The sequence below is a fragment of the Populus euphratica genome, unplaced genomic scaffold, assembly GCF_000495115.2.
Source record: "Populus euphratica unplaced genomic scaffold, PopEup_1.0 scaffold44.1, whole genome shotgun sequence".
In the NCBI taxonomy this organism is placed as follows: domain Eukaryota; kingdom Viridiplantae; phylum Streptophyta; class Magnoliopsida; order Malpighiales; family Salicaceae; genus Populus; species Populus euphratica.
Genome location: NW_011499865.1, coordinates 1,155,917 through 1,177,613, shown reverse-complemented (window position 1 = coordinate 1,177,613; position 21,697 = coordinate 1,155,917). Strand labels below are relative to the sequence as shown.

Below are 21,697 nucleotides of genomic sequence, written 5' to 3'. Positions count from 1 at the left end.
TTCCAAAATCTTATCTCGAGAGTCAGGATTCGGATTGCAATTCCAAGTCCCAGTTTCTCGGTCTTCTGACCTTTGTGCTGCTGCTACTCCAAGTCTCATTCCTTCACTACAAGATATGGAACAGTTTTGTTAACCTCTTCACCTTCAGACCAAACACTCGAATGGTTTGCTTTTTCAGAAACCATCCAAGTCAGAAATTTATTGATGCCATAAGATTTATACCATTCACACTGCGTGATTCTTTTTGTTTAATCATAGACCATTATAAACTAGTCCTCCCACCGTTGCCTTCTATGATACTTGAACTACTTCTGCAACATCAGCTGTGCAGGTTCAGCTTGCCTCTTGAGTAACCAAGGAAAAAGTAGGAGCGTGGAGCCCCAAAGAAAATCTACCATATTGACGAGATCAAAACTTGAATTATTTTTTTTATTAAAAAAAATTGACCCAAGTTTATTGTACACAATCCATAACCCAAGCTTTGCGATGAATCAACATTGACCTAAGTTAATCTGACATGAACAAGCTGATAGCTTAAAATCATGGCATCACAATCAATGATTCTTAAAATCATAATATCTGCATATCCACCAGTGGTAGGGCTCTCCAGTTCAGCCTCAAGTGTTCAACCTGTTTCTTATCTCCTTGGTTCACCATTTCTCCTGCCATCTCTGATAACCATTCTAGATCCTAGTAATATAGCTAGACTTGGAGTTTAATTAGTCTTAGACAAGCAATCCAGAAGTAGATAAGGAAAGAAAAAGGCAATGAACTCTGAATCTACCAGTATTATCATTAGAATAAAGACAATAATTTCATCCACCATAATACTTCAACTACATTCCTACAGAAAAATGGATAGATAGAAATGGAATTCTTAACAGATGCCCCTCTCGGTAAAACAGAGAAGGTATCTGCCTCAATTACATTACAAGGAAAATGAAGTTATGCAGACATCCACTGCTTTCATTCTGGATCAGGGGAACCACCAGGAACCAGCTGTATTGCAAACCAGATATTAGAAAATGATCCAAATCTAAAGAACTAGATTTTTCTTTAATCTGCATATTTCTCACATCTGACCATAACAAAGTAAAACACATACTTGGAAGTAGATATGCAGAAAGCTATTAGAAATCAGAGGTTCCATTCTATTTGCAGTAATTAATTTTTGGAGAGCACCTAAAGTTTTAGCAAACTTTGGCCTCTAAAACTTATTCGTGTATTGGGCTTTGCCCTATCAGTCTCATTGATAATGAAACCTTCATTCATCAAAAAAAAGTAAAACACCTACTAGACATTGTGATTCCTTATTCCAGGATCCTAAAATTGCATGGTGATTACTCACCCAGATCACAAGACACAAGTACACAGAAAAGCCCTCGATTATCGACAGATTATATTGTTTAAAGTTTTGCCGAATGGCCCAAATATCAAGCCAAAAAATTCATAATTTGCTTTACACATGAACAATGAGCAGAACTAATCTCTGATGGGCCTTGTAAAGATGCGTCATAGGTATGATTTACTTACAATGGCAATGTTATTTCCATTCAGCAATATCTGATCAAGCTTGGTAATCCGTCGCCCTTCAGCCGTGATTTCACTGTCGTATCAATAAAGAAACAGAAACAAGCAAAAGCATCTTTCAGCATTCGATCATAATGGTTGATGATATAGTCATTTTGCCAAAAAGAAAATAATCTAATCTCCAAACGAAGTAACTCCTCCAATGATTTGCAACAGTGAGAATTCACAGACAAAACAAAACAAACAAAAAAAAAAACAACCATGAAACTGGATCGCTCAGCCACCCTCAAGCTATAAACATTACCCAAAGTAAAACATCAATCCCTTGATATCATGGTTGGCCACCCCACATACACTTTTGTTTCAAGATTTTGTTTCAACTTGAAATAATAACAGTAGTAGTAGTGTTCGTAAAGAGCAAATGAATATTTGATAACCAAGTTTTACACCAACACATAAATATCTAGCTCAATATATTAACGAGCAATCATCAACAATGAAGCCGGCAGTCTCAAAGAAGCTAGTCCAATAACCTGTCCTCGTAAAAGAGAGCAGTTAAAAACCCATGTCACTAAAACACTCAAATTAAAGTACGTGGATTTATACTTGTATGTACTCACTTAAAACCCTAAAATTTCAAGAAAATAAAAAACAAGCAGCGAGGAAAATCAGAGAAATAGTGTTTATTACTACATACTATTCAGTAACGTCTTCAAGGACCATGTTGACATAGACATCAAATCCCCTCAGAGTACCGACAAGTTCCTTGTCTCCTTTCATTATCACCCATATTTTCGACCCTATGCACCTGTCTATTAGCTCTGTTTTCAAGAGAGAGAGAACAAAACCAAAATCATCACTTTTTTTTTCCTGTTTGATGTTGTTATCAAGAAAGAAAAGAAGAGTGAGAAGAAAGAAATATGTAGCTGACCTGACGGGAGGAGCTGCGAGGGATTGGTGTTGGCCATTAGCACAGCTTCAGCGTTAAACAGTGAGGGCGATTGAGTGTGGGCAGCTTCATCAATTTAAAGTGCTATTTATGTGTCCCCGGTAAGAGATGACATGTCGTTTTTTGGGAAACCTAAATTCAGTCCCATACCAATATTTTTCATTCCAAATTCAGTCCTAAACTTATAGATTTTTTCAATGTGATCCAAACTGTTCAAAAATAATCTCTACCAGGTGTTTCTTCTATCAATGTTCATCCATATTTTTATCAGAATGTCTTCGAATTTATGTCATTGTAGTGCGTTCAATATATATATTACATTAAAAAAATATTAGTGTTCTTTAACTTTTTGATTAAATTTTCTTCAAATCAAAATCATTTCAGTGCATAAAATATGCACATTAGACTTGCATTATTATATAAAAACTGTCAAAAGGAGTCAATTGATAGACTTAGAAAACATTTGGAACCTAATCATAAATTTCATAGGTCTGGAATTCAATTGGAAATGGTTAAGAAAAATTGGGATTAAATTGAGGTATCCCCTTTCTTTTTATAAGAAAAATACCGAACTTTTTCGGTTTATAAAAGACAGCACAAGAGATTAGCAGTTACTCTTGCTTGGGACTTTTAAGCGAACAAGAAATAATTTCAGAAAACAACTCAGAGAGATCAGAAGGTTTGTGTTTGGTGTAGCTAAGAAGGGTTTTGAACGAAAAGAATAGTTAATTTGAGATTACAATTTAGATGGTTAGTAAGAAGCTCAATTTATAGCAATGGAGTTCAAGAATAAATATCAAACCAATTATAAACGTGTGCGTTCAAGTTCAGGTGTTTAAGCAAAGACGAACCGTCCCGGTCAAAAGAGCCTGCAGGAGCATGCATTAAGATTTCATGTTCCTCTTGATTCACTTCCACAACTCCGAGCTTCCTGTCTCTCGAAGATGGAGGTCCCATGCTTGACAGAGTACAATAGAGCACTTGAATTTTTTTGAAAGAATTTCAAAAGATAATAGTAATAACAATATAAAAAAAAGGACCGGCGCTGTATTGTTTCAGATTCAATAGTTATATCATAAGAGTCAAAGGAGAAATACTAAGCACTGGTAAAAACTGAATAAATTTGATCCAACCCTACAACAACATGATATTCTGCTACGGTAACATTTAGAGCAATAAATTACTGGCCATTCCGCACACCAATCTTCCAATACATTTTCTTTTGCAAGTACTTAACCCATCATATGTTCTGCGACAATTCAGCTTCCTTATATAAGTTCAATGAATGACAGGCTTGAGTGGATGAGCTCTCAGACTAGACAAGTCAAGGTGCGCATCTAGCTCTTCGTCAAGTTCCCCAACAACACCTCTGAAACAAACAAGCAGAGAACTTACAGTGGGAAGTAGAAAGTTGGGGAACTGAAATGGTATCAGCCTTTCCAATACAGCAACACTATGAAAAGAAAAAAAAAAGGAAAGAAAGAGAGAAATGGAAGATGGGATTTACATGTTGTCACCCCTTATTATGTACAAGCCCAACACTAGTTGTTGAACACCTTCCTGCAAAATCAATCGAGCAAATTATTGAAGTGGCACTGAAAGGAAACAAAGATGTTTGCTATCTTTCACTCTTCAAAGCATAAAAACTACTCAGCACTGTATTAAACCACAAAAGAGGAACCTAAATATTGTAATTAGAATAAAAATTAGTTAAAATTACTAAAACATGCCCTAAGAAAGTATGAAACTACACTGAACTGAGCCAGCTTAAACCAAAACTAATTCACATTATTTTAAGTTTCAGCAAATTCCTTTCTTCTTTCATCACTAGGATTCAAATGGACAACGGAATAAAATGAAATCTGAAGCCAGGTAAGGATACAAACCTTGGTGGAGTAAACACGCTCGTGAGATTCATCAAGGATAATATTTGTGGCCTGGTCAAAGCCTTTTAAGACTCCCTAAATCAAAAGGGGCCTCTTTACAATTAACATATTATAGCAAAAGATCACATGCATGTATTAGAAACATATAATAACGCACCACTATATTCCGGCCATCATTTGTGATAATTGAAATTGTTTCTGCACAGGGAAAAAATGGCAATAGAATAATAAGAACACAGAATTAAAGAAAATATGCCCCACATGCATAGACAAAGTGTGTGCCAATTAAGCAATGACAAGTACATTCTGAAAACAACTGTTTCTAAAAACCTTGCTATGAACCCAAATCAAGTCAAGGCACATGCCTCAAGGCTTAAGAAAAGTCTTCATTAGGCATCAGGCATTGCTGTTCATAATCCAAACCACACCCTCTGTCGCTCCCTGAATTGTGAAACCTCTGCTTATGAGCTGACTCAAACTCTTATCATGGCTTTTGGCATATGCCTCAAGGCTTAAGAATAGTCTTCATTAGGCATCAGGCATTGCTGTTCAAAAGCCATGCCACAAGCATTGCTGTTCAAAAGCCATGCCACACCCTAAGTCGCTCTCTAAATTGTGAAACCTCTGGTTATGAGCTGACTCAAACTCTTATCATGGCTTTTGGCATATGCCTTGAGGCTTAAGAATAGTCTTCATAAGGCATCAGGCATTGCTGTTCATAAGCCATGCCACACCATAAGTCGCTCTCTAAATTGTGAAACCTCTGCTTATGAGCTGACTCAAACTCTTATAATGGCTTTTGTTATTTTTCATCTTTGACCCAGGTCAGTTGAAGCTAGTATTCTTCTATAATGTTTCATATGCTGTTTGCTTCTATAATATAATCTGTCATTTTATTACATTTCTAACTGCTTTGTAAGTTTTTTAGCATAATTTGCGAGCATACAACAATACCAAATGTTTTACCTCAAATCAATTCTTATACTACACCTGAAATGTTTATGCAGGAACACAATGCTTATGAAATGTTAACAATTGAAAAATGTAATTTCTAACCCAGCTCTTACATTAGATCTGAACAACTAACCAAGCACATCAAAAGGGGAGTAAAACAACTTGTATCGCACATTAGTCTAATATAAGGATCAAACCCAGAAGCAATAAAAAAGGTTTCTTACGATCTACGAGAGACTCGAGTCCTGTTCCAATAGACATTTTTCAAGTCCAAAAACTTCTGACTCCCTCGCAAGACTGGCTGTGAAAACTTTCTTTCTCTGTAACAAAAGCCCATTAGTTCCCAAAACTGTTACACGCAGATAAAAAAGCTAAGCTAAAATCAAAACATGTGAGAGCCCGGATAGTAAATTGTAACGCTACAACAGAATCACTGACGGGAAAACCCGAAAATCGAAACATTTAATATGAACCCAAAAATAATGTAAGTTTGAAAACCTAAAAGAAAAATTGAAATCTAAAGTAAAGGGATTTTTACCTGTTCAACTCGATTTGTAAGCTTCTTGTAGCGTTTTTAACTAAACCACGAGGCGGAAGAAGCTTGAGAGACCCGGGAGAGATCCTCCACACCTTTGAGTTTCTAACACAGAAGGGGCAGAGAAAGAGGGTTTTGATGGTTTAAGAGGATTTGAAAGATCTGGGCTGGATTTAGCACACAAAGACTGAGGCTTCACTTTTATTGATATGGACTGTCTTGTGCCAAGAATTGGGCCTAATCTAGCCTTTCTTCCTTTTTCTCCCCTTATTTTCGGCTGCATGATATCACATGTATTTTGTTTTGTTTTCGGCTTTAAAAGATTGTCTAGCCCTATTCAATTTCAAGAGTTAAATTATTATTTTAGTTTGGAATTATTTTGATGGTTTTTATTTGAATTTAAAATAAATTTCAATTTCTAAAAAATAAAGAAAAACAAATTAGAGGGGAGACCCTGTGTTTTACTATAATAATTCTTATTAAAATTGATATTAAAAACAATATTACAAAACTACTCTTAACAATATAAAAAGAAAAAACCATTGTTATTCTTCATCGTCTTAGTTGTTATTTTGTAATCCAAGGTTCGATCAATTTTCACATCTTAATATTCAGTGTGCAGGAAGATAGCATTCTAAACATCTTGAGAAATACACTAAAGGAAAGAATGGATGCACCAGCAGAATCGAGGCGAGGAGATTTCCTTGATCAAGTCATAGTTGACATGGATAAAGAGAAGTTCCTGATGGAGGATTTTACTGTCAGTCTGATCTCTGGAATCTTATTCGCTAGCTTTGAGTCGATTTCAACAGCCCTAGCACTAACCCTGAAGTTAATCGGAGATCATCCTTCAGTGTTAGAAGAGTTGACAGTAATTCTAGGAAATTCATATTAACAACCCTACTGATTAACTGTGTCAGGTTAAGCATGCAGCAATTCTGAACACGAGAGAAAATCTGGATTCTCCACTGACATGGATTGAGTATAACTCAACGACTTTTAACTTCAGGTCTGTTCTCTAATAATCTCATAATTTTAATTGAATTTGATTTATTACAATAATCTTTTAAAACTTGATTAATTGGTTGTGAAATTCTAGGTTATCAATGAAACACTTTGGTTCGGAAACATCGCAAGATATATAGGTGAAAGGTAATATTATCCATACAACTTGTACACTTCAGGTCTGTTCTCTAATCCCACTACATTCAAGGATCCACTTGAGTTCAACCCCTGGAGATGGAAGGTGTGTAATTCCACAATGAAATAAATTTAAATACAAGAGGAAAATTATTATTAAGACAATGTACATCTGTTAATGTTTAATGAAATGTCGGGATTTGATTCATTTTATGTTTCTAAAGGTAGGAGAGAATGTGCAGGATCAGAACTCACTAAATTGTTAATGGCAGATATCTTCCTTCAAAAATTAGTCACTAAATACAAGTAATTAAGTCTTAGTTATATGTGCTGATGCTCAGATTTGTTGCATGTAGCTCGCTGATAGTTTTCTGGGTTCTGAGACGTGGAATATAATCAAGCGATGAAACATTGGTAGAAATCGTAGACGGCATCCGTATTTTCTCACCGAAGGGCAATTAATCATAGACATGAGTTATGTTTTTATTCACTGTTGTGATTAATTATATATTTAATCAAGCTTTGGATGAACTCTTTAACTTGTTTTAATTAATTGAAGGAATAAAGAAACTGGGATTACAGAGATTAAATCTTTTTGAAGTAGTTAAACGACTCGTAGATCATCCTAATTTTATTGGAATATTTTTATTATGTTATTAACATTATTAAAATTATGTTAGTCATTGACTTAGAGTTCCTTTTCTTTATGTGATGAGTGGATAATTCCAAGTTTAAAATTTGTTACTTGAATTACCACTTGTATTGTATGCTCCTGAATTAAATCTACTGTTAAATATTTTTGAATCATTTCTCTCACGATCGTTGATGCAACAACAACAACATTTCAGGTTTTCAGCCTTGTTTCTGATACTGCAAGAAAATTCAAGCTAGTACAATGTTCGGATGCTAGAGCTAAACTAGAAAATTAACATAAAGATGATAAAAATATTACAGGGATGGTAATTAGAAATTGGTAAGTACAAGGATCCCTCTAATGGAAAGAAATAATCTATGGGCAAAATAGTTAAGATTGTTAATTCAAGTAGTTTCCACATTTATTTTAAATAGTATAATTAAATTCAATTATGTGATTTAATATTTTATTATAAACATAATAATTATAATAAGTTATCGATTGAATTCAGATTGAATTCAAATTACATGTGGAATTAAATTTGATTTTACATGTGATTTTATTTTAAAGCAGGTTGTAAGAAAACCACCAGCCATTTTTTTACTTTCAAACTAGATTGATTATTTATATTAGATCAAAAACAAGCAATTTATATCAAAATTAAAGAGATTCATAAAAAAATCACATATAAAATATCTATTTCTTATATACTCATAAGTCAGATACTCTCCTAGTCAAGCCTCAACAACTTTTATTGGTAAGATATTTTCAAAGTTCAAGACTAAAATTGAATGGAAAATTGCGCTAAAATCGCTACATTCCCACCATTAAATAAAAAAACTTTTTATGTCATTACATATCTTGAAAAAGTGACTCAAATGCTACATGGAGTGTTGGTCGTAGTTTTATTTTCCAAAATGAACTTTCTACTTGTTAAAAAAAGGCACCTAGGATCAAGTGTTCCAACAATTTTAGAAGAGACATATAACGATTTTACGAGAAAGATAAAAATGATATTTCTTATTACAGGCAAAAACTTTCCAAAATCTTGGTGTATAATATCTAAAAATTTAAAGAGCTATTAATTGATTGATATTTGTTTATTTATTTAAAATTACTTTTCAGATGGTTGATCATGATAAGATTAAGACTCATTATCTCTAAGCTCAGCAAGATGCTGAACTTAGATGTCTGTGAATCTGGCGAGTTTCCAGACTCATTATCATTGAGCTCAGCTAAGCGTTAAGCCTTGATATTTGCGAGTTTTGGTGAGTTTTCAGACTTATGGTCTTTGTGATCACTAAGTATTGAGCTTAGATGCTCATGAGTCTGGCGAGTTGCTAGATCTATAATCCATGTGTTTAGCTGGACATTAACCTCAGATGCCCCGGATAGATCAAAGATAATTTATCATTGATGAATCAAAAATATTTTATCCTAATAAGATTATAAATTAGAGATATTTTATCATTATAGAACAAGCTAACATTTTCCTTATAAGGAAATGAAGCACCCGAAGGGCTATGAAAAAAAATAAAGATAATTGTGTTAGGTTTAATTTTTTATTTTTAATGATAAAAATTGAGTTATCTTAAAAAAAAATTAAAAAAAATATAATCGTTTTCTCTCTAAATTGACATTAATAATAAAAAAATCTCTAAATGGATAAAAATGAATCTTCTGTAGATAATGACAACGATTTACTTGCCCTTTTACCATTAAAAGGTTAATTAGATTGTTAAAACTAAAAAATTAATAATTTTTTTCTAGTCCGGGCCCCTCCTTTAGATTTGTTGCATACAGATTACCGATAATTTTCTGGATTTTGATTATGATACGTGGAATATAATGAATCAATGAAGCATTAGTAGAATTCTGGGACTTGGAGTGACATCCATATACATTATTTTCTCACCAAAGGGCAATTAATCATAGACATGCATTATATTTTATTATTTAGTGTTGTGGTTAACTATATATTCAATCAAGCCCTAGATGAACTCTCGACTTCGTCCTAATTAATGAGGACATTGAGATATTAGGGATTAATTAAATCTAGTTGAATGACTTGTAAATCATTCTAATTTTTTTGGAATATTTTTTGAATATCTAGAAGAGTTACACTTTGAATGATTAGCAAAAAGAAGGGGTTGCTAATATATTATTAAAAAAATCCAAGTTAAGCATTGAAGTTATAACTAATATTTACCATAAATTTATCTACGCAACTGTCAAAAACTTAATTTGTATGGCGATATCTTTTGAATTATTAGAATTAAAAATTATTGTATCTTTATTGAGTTATTAATATTATCAAAATTATGTTAGTCATTAACATAAATTTCCTCTTTTTTATATATATAATGAATGATGAATGGATGATTCCAAGTTTAAAGTTAATTTGTTACTTGAGTTTCCATTTACATCGAATGCTCCTGTAATTAGTCAACTATTAATATTCTTGAATCATTTCTCTCAAGATCATCGAGGCAGCCACGACATTCCAACAAATATTGCAAGAAAGTTCAAGGCGGTCCAACACCAACATTCCGATGCTAGAGCCAAACTGAAAAATTAACATAAAGATAGTAAAAATTTTAAAAGAATAGTTGTTAAAAAGTGGTAAATATAAGGATCCTTGTAATCAAAAGAAATAATTTAAGGGATTCAAGTTATTTTCACATTTATTTCAAATAATACTATTAAATTCAATTGTGTGGTTTGGTATTTTATTCCAAACATAAAAACTACAGTAAGTCATCAATTAAATTCAAATCATATATAAAATTTAATTTAATTTTACATGTGATTTTATTTCAAATAGTTTGTAAAAAAATCAGGAGGCCAATTTTTTACTTTCAAACTTGTTCCATCACTTATATCCCATCAAAGACAAGCAATTTACATCAAAATTAAAGAGATTCATAAGAAAATTAAGTTTCTTTTGTAATTAGTTATCTTTATTTTACAATTTTCAACATGCATGGAAACAAGTCACTTTTTAGCATAAGTCGTTCGCATTTTCTCTTGAATTTAAAACGCAAGAGAAGAAGTAGATACATAAAATAACAAATATGTTTTTAAAATAAATTTACATGCATTTAAAATACAGTATATAAAGAAACATGTTTCTTCTAATTTACTGCGTCGTTCTTGTCACCTTCACTACGAATTCAAAGCCCAACCACACAAATTATTCTCCTTTTTCTTCAATATCTGCTATTGTGCGGTTGTTCGGCCCTTCAAATGACACCAACAGCAACGATAAAAATTCAATGCCCACCACCGCCTGATCGATCCGCCAGCACCTTTTTGTCTTTCTTCTCGTTTTGTCATCGATTACAACCTTTCCCTCGATCGAACTTTTCAATCACTAATATCCCTTTCGATCATTTCATCGAGCAAGTTCGTTTACTTTTGATTCAATGAACGAAGGCAGTATCACAGAGACTTAGTGGATGCTCTTTGAACAAATATATATTATATTCCTAAATGCTTCTTCCTCATTCCTTTATAAAGGAATGGAACAAGTGCCAAGCACAAAACAATTGACTAGCTAGGGTTGTTTTAGTTTTTTATTAAGCATTTCTTAAAAACAATTATTTTAGCACCTTAAAGTTGATGTAAATCCTATTATTCTTCTTTTAATACATGATTAGAACGGATTAATCATATTAATTTGGCAGAATTGATTGTTGATTGCCCGGCACCGACAAGAACATCACGGGACGTGGCTAGGGAAGTTCCTCCCATACATCCGCCTCTCGTTCTGCCGTTTTTATTCGAATGCCGTCATGGTGAAATTATTTCTCATATACCAGGGAAACTAGTGAAAGCTGATGCCCTGGTAATTCTAGCAAGTACAGTGTCCAGTCAGGACAATGCTCACGTGGGCAGCTGTGATATTCCTGTAATGGAGAGGACCCTAGTCCTAGAATTCATTGATTTCCTCACCAACCTCCACTATATAATATTTTGGTTCAGGAGAAGATATACTTTTATATGTACTCCAGATCCAAGTGGAATCAAAGCCAAATTATTATTAATAATAGCATTTTATATGTGTACAGCTCTGGTAGGTAGAAATTAAAGACCTGGGAGGTAAGAAAATGCCTCCAGCGAACCTTGGATCCTACCCCCCTGAGTCTTGCCATGGAAGAAACGCAGCCAGAAACGTTGATCGAGACGATACCATCCAGCACAAAATGCAAGATTTTGACCCTGTAACTGTCTTAGATCTACAGTGCCTAGACCTGGATAAGCTAGGAGAGGTTTGCAAAGACTGGGGCCTGTTTCGTTCGGTCGACCATGATGTGATGTTCTTGTAACCCTTTTGAACCAACTTCAAGACCTTGCCAGGAAGCTTCTCTCCCTTTCTTTTGAATCCAAACAAGATCTGTTCACTAGCCCAAATTTCCTGCTTCTCAATCAACTTTCTCATCGGTTTCATGCTTGAGATCAGATGCTTGATACTTTCAGGTACACTTTCATTTCCATCTTGTCCCTTTTTTTAATTTGCCGATCATTGCCAGCTTATTGATTCTTGAGATTTGTACTTGGATGTATGATTTGTTCGGATCACTAATTGAAAATTATGATTCTCTAGGTTTGAGAAAATATGTATGTTATTAGATTCTAAAAAAAATAAACCGACATAATTTTCGGCCTTCTAATACTGGTTATAAAACTCGAAACTGACAAGTCAATTTAATATTCAGTCTATCTAGAATTTGAATCAATTTAATTTATAAAAAAATTAAAAAAAATTAACTTAATCTAAACGAGTTGAAAATCTAAGTTAATATTTGTCCTATTCATCTAGAAATAAAACTAAATAACTTTTTTTTATTTGTCAGAACAATTTTATTTTAATGTTATTTTTTAATTAAAAAATTATTAGTTTAAATTAACCATTCTAATCCACAATCTAAGTTTAGTTTCAGATCAATTTCTCGAGCAAAATTATATAACTATGCTTGTGATAGAGGTTAAAGTTTTAATTAATGGTAATTAAAAACTTGAATGCGAGGTTTTCAAAATCAAAAACTTTTGAAGGAAACACTTTTATGGAATAATGGCATGAATAATGTTAAAGATATAATGCTAGTAAGAAATCTTTAGAGAGCATGACTATTTAGCGTGAGGCTGGGTATATTTTTATATTTTAAAAATTTTTAAAAAAAATTTAATTTTTTATTTTAAAGTAATAATTTTTTATATTTCTAAATTATTTTAATATATTGATATTAAAAGTAATTTTTAAAAAATAAAAAATATATATATTATTTTGATAATTTTCTGAGTTGAAAGCATTTTAAAAAATAACCATAATTATAATTATATTTTCAGACTATTTTATTTTAAACTTTGTAACAAAAATTATATATAATTATTTGTCCTTCAATCATAGTAATTATTTTTCGTTACTTCAATCTTAATAGTTTTGATTTCAGTGATAATGGTAAAAGACCACCGTTCACGCATTCGTAACATTTTCCCCTCGCTTTCGGTGGTGCTTCGTGAATATAATAAAATATCATGGAGGGCAATTGCAGACAGATTCCTCGTATATGTTTTGCGCTTTTACATGACAATTTATTACATGATTGGTGTGTGATTATTTTTATTTTTCTATTTGAGTGTTCTTTTTTTCGTTTATCATTTGAGTATGTTAGCTTAATTTCTTACTCTTAATATTTAAATGATTCTATTAGATTTCTTTAAATATATATGTTCATGTGATCATTCCACTGATATATAGATGACATTGTCACATGTATATTTATACTTTTTACTTTTTTAAATGGGTGTGTGTACTCTTTTTTTTTTTTAATTCGAGTGTTTAATTTTTATATTCTTATCAAATGAACACTAATGATTTAAAAATATATATATATCACGTCACTATATAGACCGCATTTAATCAAATCCAATAAAATTAAAACAACAAAGTAACATTTAATCCAATTAAAACTTATTTTTTATGATATTTTTTAATATTAAAAAATAACTTATTTTTAAAAAATCTAGTTTCTAGAAAAGATTACTTTTCAACAAACAAGTGCTAATAATACAAACAAATCAGTAGTTTTCTTGAAATCTTGATTTTGACATCCAAGGGACCTTACGGTATTTTCAAGGGATTTACTAAATAAAAAGCCAAGAATAAAAAATATATTAACTTGACTTATCAATACTTGTTTTACACGTTGAAATAAAATTAATAAATAAAATATGATTTTTCTAGCAAAAATATTATTCATATGTGTGTTTGCAAAAATATTAAAGCTTTACAGAATATTTATTTTAATAATATTTTTTAGCTTATTGTTTTAGTTTAAATTTTTTTAAATTTATGTTTTTTTAAGTTTATTTCCAATAAAATTATTATAATCTTATAACTATTATTATAAATTTAGGGAGTTTATTCAGGTTAATTTTAATTATTTTTAATTTTTTACTTAAATTCTTTGTAATTTTATTATTTAATACTGAGGATTTAAATTATTTTTAAATTTATTAAATTAACCTGTTTATATTAAATTATTTAAATAATTTTAAATAAAATATATTAAAATACAATTATCTTTTTTAAATAACTTTTCACTGTTGAAGTTCACGTGAATGTTAATAAAACAAACTATGCTCATACCATTCAAAAAAATCATATTATCAATTTGATACTCTGAAGGCCATAACTTGAGGATGATGGTATTGCCGGCTACACGTCAGTGGTGAGAGGCCCAGGGAACACGTGTCGCAAACATACAATGTGGACCCTCCTTATGAGGCATTCAATAAATCTCATTTTGCTTATAATTTCCTTTTACCTTGCAGCTCTGCTTATCCTTTTGGTTTGAAGGCCAAAGAAATCAAGCATGTCTGAAATACTGAACCTTAAATCCTACCCTCCCGTGTTTCGCCAACAGTACGCCGGAATCCAACAAAACTCCGGCCTTGACGATACCACCAAACAGATTCAAGAAGTTGTTAACGATGATGCCATTCCGGTATTAGACTTTCAGTGCCTAGACCTGGGCAAGCTTCAAGAGGCTTGCGAAGATTGGGGACTGTTTCGTCTGGTCAATCATGGGATTCCTCTAACCCTTATGAGCCAGCTTGGAGACCATTCCAGAAACCTTTTTTCTCTTACTTTTGAATCAAAACAAGAACTGTTCACTAACCCCATGTCGTATTTTTGGGGCACAACTGCCCTGACTCCAACCGGGGCAGCTCTCTCAATAGGACCACAAAACATCAACTGGGTTGAAGGTCTCAATATCCCACTGAGTCAACTCTCTCTGTTACAAAAAGAAAATGAAACGCTTGGTTCGTTCAGGTACAGTTTTCCAGCATTTTCTTTGTCATGTTTTCGTGGATTTTATGTGAACTTCAGAGACTTGTACAGTTCTTTTAGTCGGCAAGAATGACATAGAAGGGACATCTCCTGATTGGATTGTCTAGATCTTTTGTGAAACAGAAAGGATAGGAATACGGTCAGCATCAATAACTTTTTTATTATTAACGATTGAACTGTTTGATTAAAGTGATGGAAGCAACAATATTCATGGAGAATTTTATTTCTTATAATTATTAAACCACTGAGTATCTATTTCCATCATGTGTTTCTTCTGCCTATATTCATGGCACCTTATAGCAGAGTACAATCCTGTGAATCATAAGGAACCATGAGAGGCGCAGCAGCTACTGAATAATGGCACCTTCGTAAGAAAGTAAAATCCAATAAATCCCCACTGTTTTTGGATTTTAGCTTAACATTAATAGTTGAGACAAGGAGCCAATTGTGCAGTTTTTGGCTGAGATTGGCTTTGCACATTTGGGAACTGATGAGATTGGCATGTGACTCAGAAGAATTCTGGAGAAAAAAAAAATAGTAATCGGCGATGATTTCTACATGGCCCATGCTTTTAGCTTCCAGATTTTTTTCTTTTAATTTTTATTTTTTTCAAACCAGTCTAAAGATATGATTTTTTTCCTTTCCATGATTTACCATCGCTTCCATGAAAATTATTTTAGTTTTTTTTAATTAAATTACGTAAACATAAATATTTTCCTTCGATAAAAAAACATAAATGTCTTGCTTACATTTTATAATAAAAGAAAATGAAGAAATCATTATCTCATTCCACTATACCGCTCGCCGAAAGATTTTCCCCCTAATGCACTTGACTTATCGATGTCTCAATGGCAGATTAGCCTGTCATATGCTACGAATGATTTTATATTTTTTAAGGCTAGTTTATTACTAATTGTATTTATATATAGTTCTGTACGAAAAAATTCCTTTCTTATTTATAGTTATTACTCATGGTCTAGAATCGAATAGCACAATCAAATGCTGGATTTATATTCCTTTACACATACAAAGGCAGCACACTGCTGTGTACTGATTGATGTCAAGTCCCAGCAAAAATGGAAAAATGTCCCATTGCCAGCTCTTGAAGAGTAGAAAGAACGAACAAGCATACATGATCATGTGGTTAATTAAAGCCAAATTATGCTATTCTCCACGTGATTTCTTGTTTAGGGTGGCTCCCAAAGATACCATCTGTTTTTCTTTGCTGTTCTTTCATCACATGTCTCTTCTTACTCATGTAGTTGAAGAAGAACACCGTATAATTATAAGAAAGAAATTCTCATTTTGGTTTGCTTTTACTTTTTTTAAATTCTGGCAGCTGTTCAAGTGAGAATCATAACCTTGGTGAAATCTGAGTATGCTTTATTCTCCCTAGTTTGTTTTTTCTTTTGATGTTAACTCCATATTGTTGTTTTCTACGCTTCACTAGAGTTTTGTTGGAAGAGTATGGAAGGCACCTAGCTAGACTTGCAACAACCATGTTCGGAGCAATGGCCAAAAACCTCCATCTTGATCCCGAACTTTCAAAAACTTACATGTCAGAATCAACCGGATTCGTACGTGTTTACCGATACCCTCAATGCTCTATGGAAAATGAGGCGTGGGGCATAAATGTGCACACAGACAGCTCCGTTCTGTCAATAGTGAACCAAGACCAAGTGGGTGGACTTCAGGTTCTCAAAGATGATAACTGGCTACAAGTAAAACCCATTCCTGACACACTGGTTTTCAACCTTGGAGATATGATGCAGGTCCGTGTAACTTAAAATATTGAGCTCGATAAATTTTTATATATGTTAATTACTTCTTCTTCTTTTCTTACTAATGCTATTAGATTAATAATGTTCCTAATTCATACTTCAAATCTGTTAATCAGGCTATAAGCGACGACAAATACAAGAGTGTGAAACATAGAGTGAAGGTGAACAAAGAAAAGGAGAGATTCTCCATCTGCTACTTTGTCTTCCCCGCTGAAGGCAGTGTCATACAGAGCTCAAAGTACAGGCCTTTCACATACAGTGATTTCCAAGCACAAGTGCAACAAGACGTAAAGACACTAGGATTTAAAGTGGGGCTTGAGAGGTTCAAGCTTGCTGGTTGATTATTATTATTTTTTCTCGCAAGTCTCCTCCTCTAATTTATTTAGACAGGTCTGTTTTCCAATTACAAACAAATGTTGAAGATGACAAATAATTCTCGCTATCTGTTCCGCTTAGTGGAAAACCGTGTAAAACTACGTCGAAGGAGAACTAGATTTCGATTGTGATGGCATGGGTACGTACGGCGGGACACAAGAGGCCGGCAAGCTGAGACATCAATCTTTTCATGTGCTTTGACACTCGGTGGGCCCGTTCTTCTGTATTAAAAATAAATAAATATAAGCCCAACTCTTGAAATCATGCATCTGAGATCATTTGGGCCAACCCAATTATTTGTACTCTTCCAGTCCCAGATTGTTACTTCCCTTCGGAGCTGAGATCTTCCGTCTACCATTTTGTTAGCTATTTGAGATCCCAGATTAACAGTGGATTACAAAACCCTAGTTTAGAAACCACTCTCTCTCACCTCGAGTGGTTTGTCGGAGCTTCTGTGTTTTTCCCCTGCATTTCTTTAATTCAATCTATGTTCTTGCATTGCACGAGTTCCTGTCTCCTCGTTGTTTGTTATAGTTATGGAATTTTTATATGCAGTACTTGCTATTCCTATCTCAGGACCTAGATGACCGCCGTTGGAGATCATGATATTGATATATTCTATAGCCTTTTCTTACTTTCTGAAATAGCTAGGAGGGTGATGTGATATTCCATGAACCCTGGTAGAGCTATTAAGTTGCCTTTTATGGAATAGATGCTTTGCTCGATTGGAGAGAAAAAGATGTCATTTTACGCTTTTGTGGATGGATTCGATCGATGGAGCTACCCACAATCGATAATGCGGTGCATCATTTTTGTAGATTCTGTATGTCACGCCTTTTGTCCAATTATATCTTTTGATGATATTTTAAAACGTTCAAGCAGCACATGGAATGTTTTATGACTTGGGTAATTGATTAATTTTTTAATTTTAATAATTTAATTAATTTTTATAAATCATGATGGTTGGTATCTACTATTTATAAAAGATTTCTTTTAATGAATTTTAAAACTCTTCTATATTTTAAAAAAATATCTTTTTAAAAGAAAAAAGATATTTTAGAAAAAAAAACTCTAAAAATATATATATATAAAATCAATAAATTTTGAATTCTTTTATTAAATGATTCATATGGTTTTTATAAACCACAAGTCTTTTTTTTGTGTAGAAAAAAATTAAAATGTTATCTTGTTTTGATAGCATTAGCAAGAGAAAATATTCATAGCACATATATTAAAAAAAACAAATATTTATTATATATTATTAATAAAAAATAAATATTTTTTATATATTATTAATAAGAAATAAATAATTGAGAGTTTTAGAACTTTTATATACTTAAAGATATAAATATCCTTAACCTTAATATTTTTTATAGCATGAGATAAGGGTTATTAAACTAAGTCTTAACACCCATCTCTCGTGAGGGGAGAGTAATTCTCTCTACGAGAGAAGTTTTTCTTGGATTATTAAGGAGAAAAAAGTTACTTTAGACTCCCGAGAATAATTCCCCCAACACTTTAGGTGTGAAAAATATAGAGTTTGTTAATCTTCAGCAAAGAAGAGAATATACAAAAGTACTTTTTATTTAAAAATGTATAAAATAATATTTTTTTTATTTAAAAAAAATTATTTTTAACATTAACACATCAAAATAATTTAAAAACATTAAAAATATATTAATTTAAAACAAATAAAAAAATAAAAAAATTCAAAATTTTTAAAAACACTTTTGAAATATAAAAAGAAATAGGACTAATATATTAGTGAGCCAACCTTAAAATTTTCCCAAGTTTGTTTTGAAATTACAAAAAAAAAATTTACTTCTATGCATTAAAGTATGAATTTCCACTTCAAGATATATAAGGGAAATTTTTTGATACACCAATTAGATATATTTAAACCAATTACATCCTAATACATAAATAATATTATCTATTTTTAATAAATTTTTTAGACTTGTTAGAGTATTTCCAATGCAAAATATTATTTTGAAAAGTTAAATTAATAAAATAGTATTTTAAATATTATAAACATATTTTTTTACCACCTTGTTTCAATAAAAAATAACCATTTGAAGAGTTATTTATATTAAATTGGAAGAAATAAGTATTTTATTATTTCTTAATAAGTTTAATGTTATTTTTTTCACATGATTATATTTAATTAGTTTATTTTTTTTAGCTTTATTTTATTGGTTTTGGTTTTTTTAAGGGATATATAGAAATGGTATATATGAGAGAGAAATGGTATATATTTTTTTATCTTTACGAACAGATCCACGTAAGCCATGAAAGGAACCATGGAGAAAAGGCCTGTTCATGTCAAGAAATTACAGCTCCACTTCCCGGGCACGTGCCCAGGGAACGTTAAAAGGAATACACGCAGGAGGGGTCTTTCTAGGTCCCACAAAGAATTGTGATCGATGCATACAACAAACTGCCCTCAATTGATCCAACGGTTAATCTAGGAATAACGCTTGATGCAGATGCCAGGATGTAAACGCCTGGTTGTTTTTTCATTTTCAAAATTATTTATTTTTTTTATTTTCTTGTTTTAAATTAATACCTTTTAATTATTTTTAGATTGTTTTAACATGTTAATATTAAAAATAATTTTTTAAAAATAAAAATATATATTATTTTAATACATTTTCAAATAAAAATATTTTTAAAAATAACCACAACCATAAATAATATAAACTATTGATCACGGTCTTCTAACAATAACTAAGATGATTGCTACACTTGAGGATTTCAGTCGGACGGTGCATGCAGGGATTGCATATTTAAGAATACTCGGTGGTCTATATCTAATATATAGTTGCTCCTTTCTATTTTCTGCTGTTAAATGTTGTCTTATTTCCTGTATGTCTGGATCTGCGTTTGTATAGGAATTTTAATAAATTGTATTTTTTTAATTATTTTATTTTTAATTTTAGACTGTTTTAATATATTAATATTAAAAATAATTTTTAAAAAAATATAATTCTATATATTTTAAAACAAAAAAAAAATCAAGAATGGGTACATGATCCTCAATGTAATAATTTATTGTTCTGAATGAAATCCGTTGCTTGATTACATGGATAACTTCTTTTATTCAAACGTAAGAATCAAACAGGGGACCTTCTCGAAAAATAATAATTAAACAGCGGAGAATGCGAAGCTACACAGAGATTGTTACAAACAAGGAGATTGAAATTAGCATTCCTGTACAGCTTTTCAGAAGTCCATGTTGTGATTGTTTGGTTTTTTAGCTCCATAATTCCATCAATCTCAGGGTTAATTGTCGTTTTCAAACAAGAAATCAAAGCACTCGCTTTGTTTGTGTCTTAAGCAATGCATACTCAAACCCAAAATCACCATTCCTTATATATAATTAACACACAAGAGTTTGGACTTGTAATATTATTATTATTATTATAAAAAATCCTCAAAGGCAAGGTGAATTCACTATATCTCTAGATAAAGATCATTCTTCACCGTAATGTGTGATTATTGTTTTTCCCTTTCAGAAAAAATAAATTAATGAGCTATCGAGAGTAATACTGATGCGATCTAAAAAAATAAAAATAAAAATAATTTAGATTTAGCATAATTATATTTATTATAAAAAATAAATAACAATCAACACATTTCTTCTTATTATAACCTGTTCATTCAATAAATAACAATCTAGTTTGGGTTTATAACAGTTCAAAATCAATGTTTAGGATTCAATATTTAGGATTTATTTTATACCGTTAGTTGAATTTTAATTTAAGATTTTTGGTTTATAGCCTAAAAAATATCTATCACAGTTATTAGATGGAGGACTATATATTACTTTCTTTGTTGTGAAATTGAAGAACCATGGAATATTTAATAAAATTGGAATATTAAATAAAATTAGAGTAGCACATTTTGCTCTTTGTTTAAACAACAACCAATCAAACTTATCAAAGTTAGTGCTATAGTTCAAGCTAATTATCATCTTAAACTTTTCAGTATCATATCAATCTTGCTTTTGAAATTTTGAATTCTTATATTTATAAGATTTTTTTTATCAAAACAATCTTTTTCATATTAATTTTTAGTCATTATCACATTGATTGAAAATGTTTTAGTTTTGTTACATTTTAGATGGAAAGTGAAATGACTAACTTACTCTCAAAAACATAAAATTTTTAATTTAGTGTTCAAGAGATTTTTTTATACATGTTTTTAGTTATTGTAAAATTAAGTGAATAGCCAACACATGAAACAAAAATGTTAGTGAGTGGAGGACAGTCACACCCTTTTAAGAGCACGAAGACATATAACTAAAAGTTATCACACCATGATCTTCCCTGTGATTTGGTGTGTGCGCCTAACGAAGCAACAGCTGAGATTCGATAGAGTTTTTTTTTTTTTTTTCTCCATCATCTCCTTGCCAAAATATAAAAATGATATTTTATTTTTTTTAATTCATTTTTTTCTTTAATTTCATCCCCTGTCATTTAGTTTCATTTAATTTTTATATCAATTTTAATCCTTATTCTTTTTATTGTTATTTGTGTTTTTATTATTTTTCTCAA

The 21,697-nt window shown here is 31.5% G+C and overlaps 3 protein-coding genes across 4 annotated transcripts; 1 reads left to right on the top strand and 2 right to left on the bottom strand.

Annotated features, from left to right (window-relative positions):
• Positions 1 to 768: 768 nt before the first annotated feature.
• LOC105125957 (U6 snRNA-associated Sm-like protein LSm5) lies at positions 769 to 2,569 on the bottom strand. Its single transcript, XM_011026639.1, has 4 exons — positions 2,462 to 2,569; positions 2,228 to 2,351; positions 1,534 to 1,606; positions 769 to 999 (listed from the first exon to the last, which is right to left on the bottom strand). The coding sequence occupies exons 1-4, from the start codon at positions 2,496 to 2,498 to the stop codon at positions 967 to 969; spliced, it is 267 nt and encodes an 88-aa protein (XP_011024941.1). The 5' UTR covers positions 2,499 to 2,569; the 3' UTR covers positions 769 to 966.
• Positions 2,570 to 3,502: 933 nt separating this feature from the next.
• On the bottom strand, positions 3,503 to 6,005 carry LSM8 (Small nuclear ribonucleoprotein family protein). Its single transcript, XM_011026638.1, has 6 exons — positions 5,858 to 6,005; positions 5,544 to 5,639; positions 4,523 to 4,563; positions 4,366 to 4,440; positions 3,987 to 4,039; positions 3,503 to 3,848 (listed from the first exon to the last, which is right to left on the bottom strand). Exons 2-6 carry the CDS (start codon positions 5,578 to 5,580, stop codon positions 3,758 to 3,760), a joined length of 297 nt encoding a protein of 98 aa, XP_011024940.1. The 5' UTR covers positions 5,581 to 5,639; positions 5,858 to 6,005; the 3' UTR covers positions 3,503 to 3,757.
• Positions 6,006 to 11,670: 5,665 nt separating this feature from the next.
• Positions 11,671 to 17,440, top strand: LOC105125955 (2-oxoglutarate (2OG) and Fe(II)-dependent oxygenase superfamily protein). Of its 2 annotated transcripts, XM_011026637.1 has the most exons (5): positions 11,671 to 12,107; positions 14,317 to 14,369; positions 14,466 to 14,967; positions 16,436 to 16,757; positions 16,883 to 17,440. In XM_011026637.1, the coding sequence occupies exons 3-5, from the start codon at positions 14,507 to 14,509 to the stop codon at positions 17,105 to 17,107; spliced, it is 1,008 nt and encodes a 335-aa protein (XP_011024939.1). In that variant the 5' UTR covers positions 11,671 to 12,107; positions 14,317 to 14,369; positions 14,466 to 14,506; the 3' UTR covers positions 17,108 to 17,440. The 2 variants fall into 2 exon arrangements, with proteins under 2 accessions (XP_011024939.1, XP_011024938.1); XM_011026636.1 differs by lacking the exon at positions 14,317 to 14,369.
• The last annotated feature ends 4,257 nt before the right edge of the window (positions 17,441 to 21,697 follow it).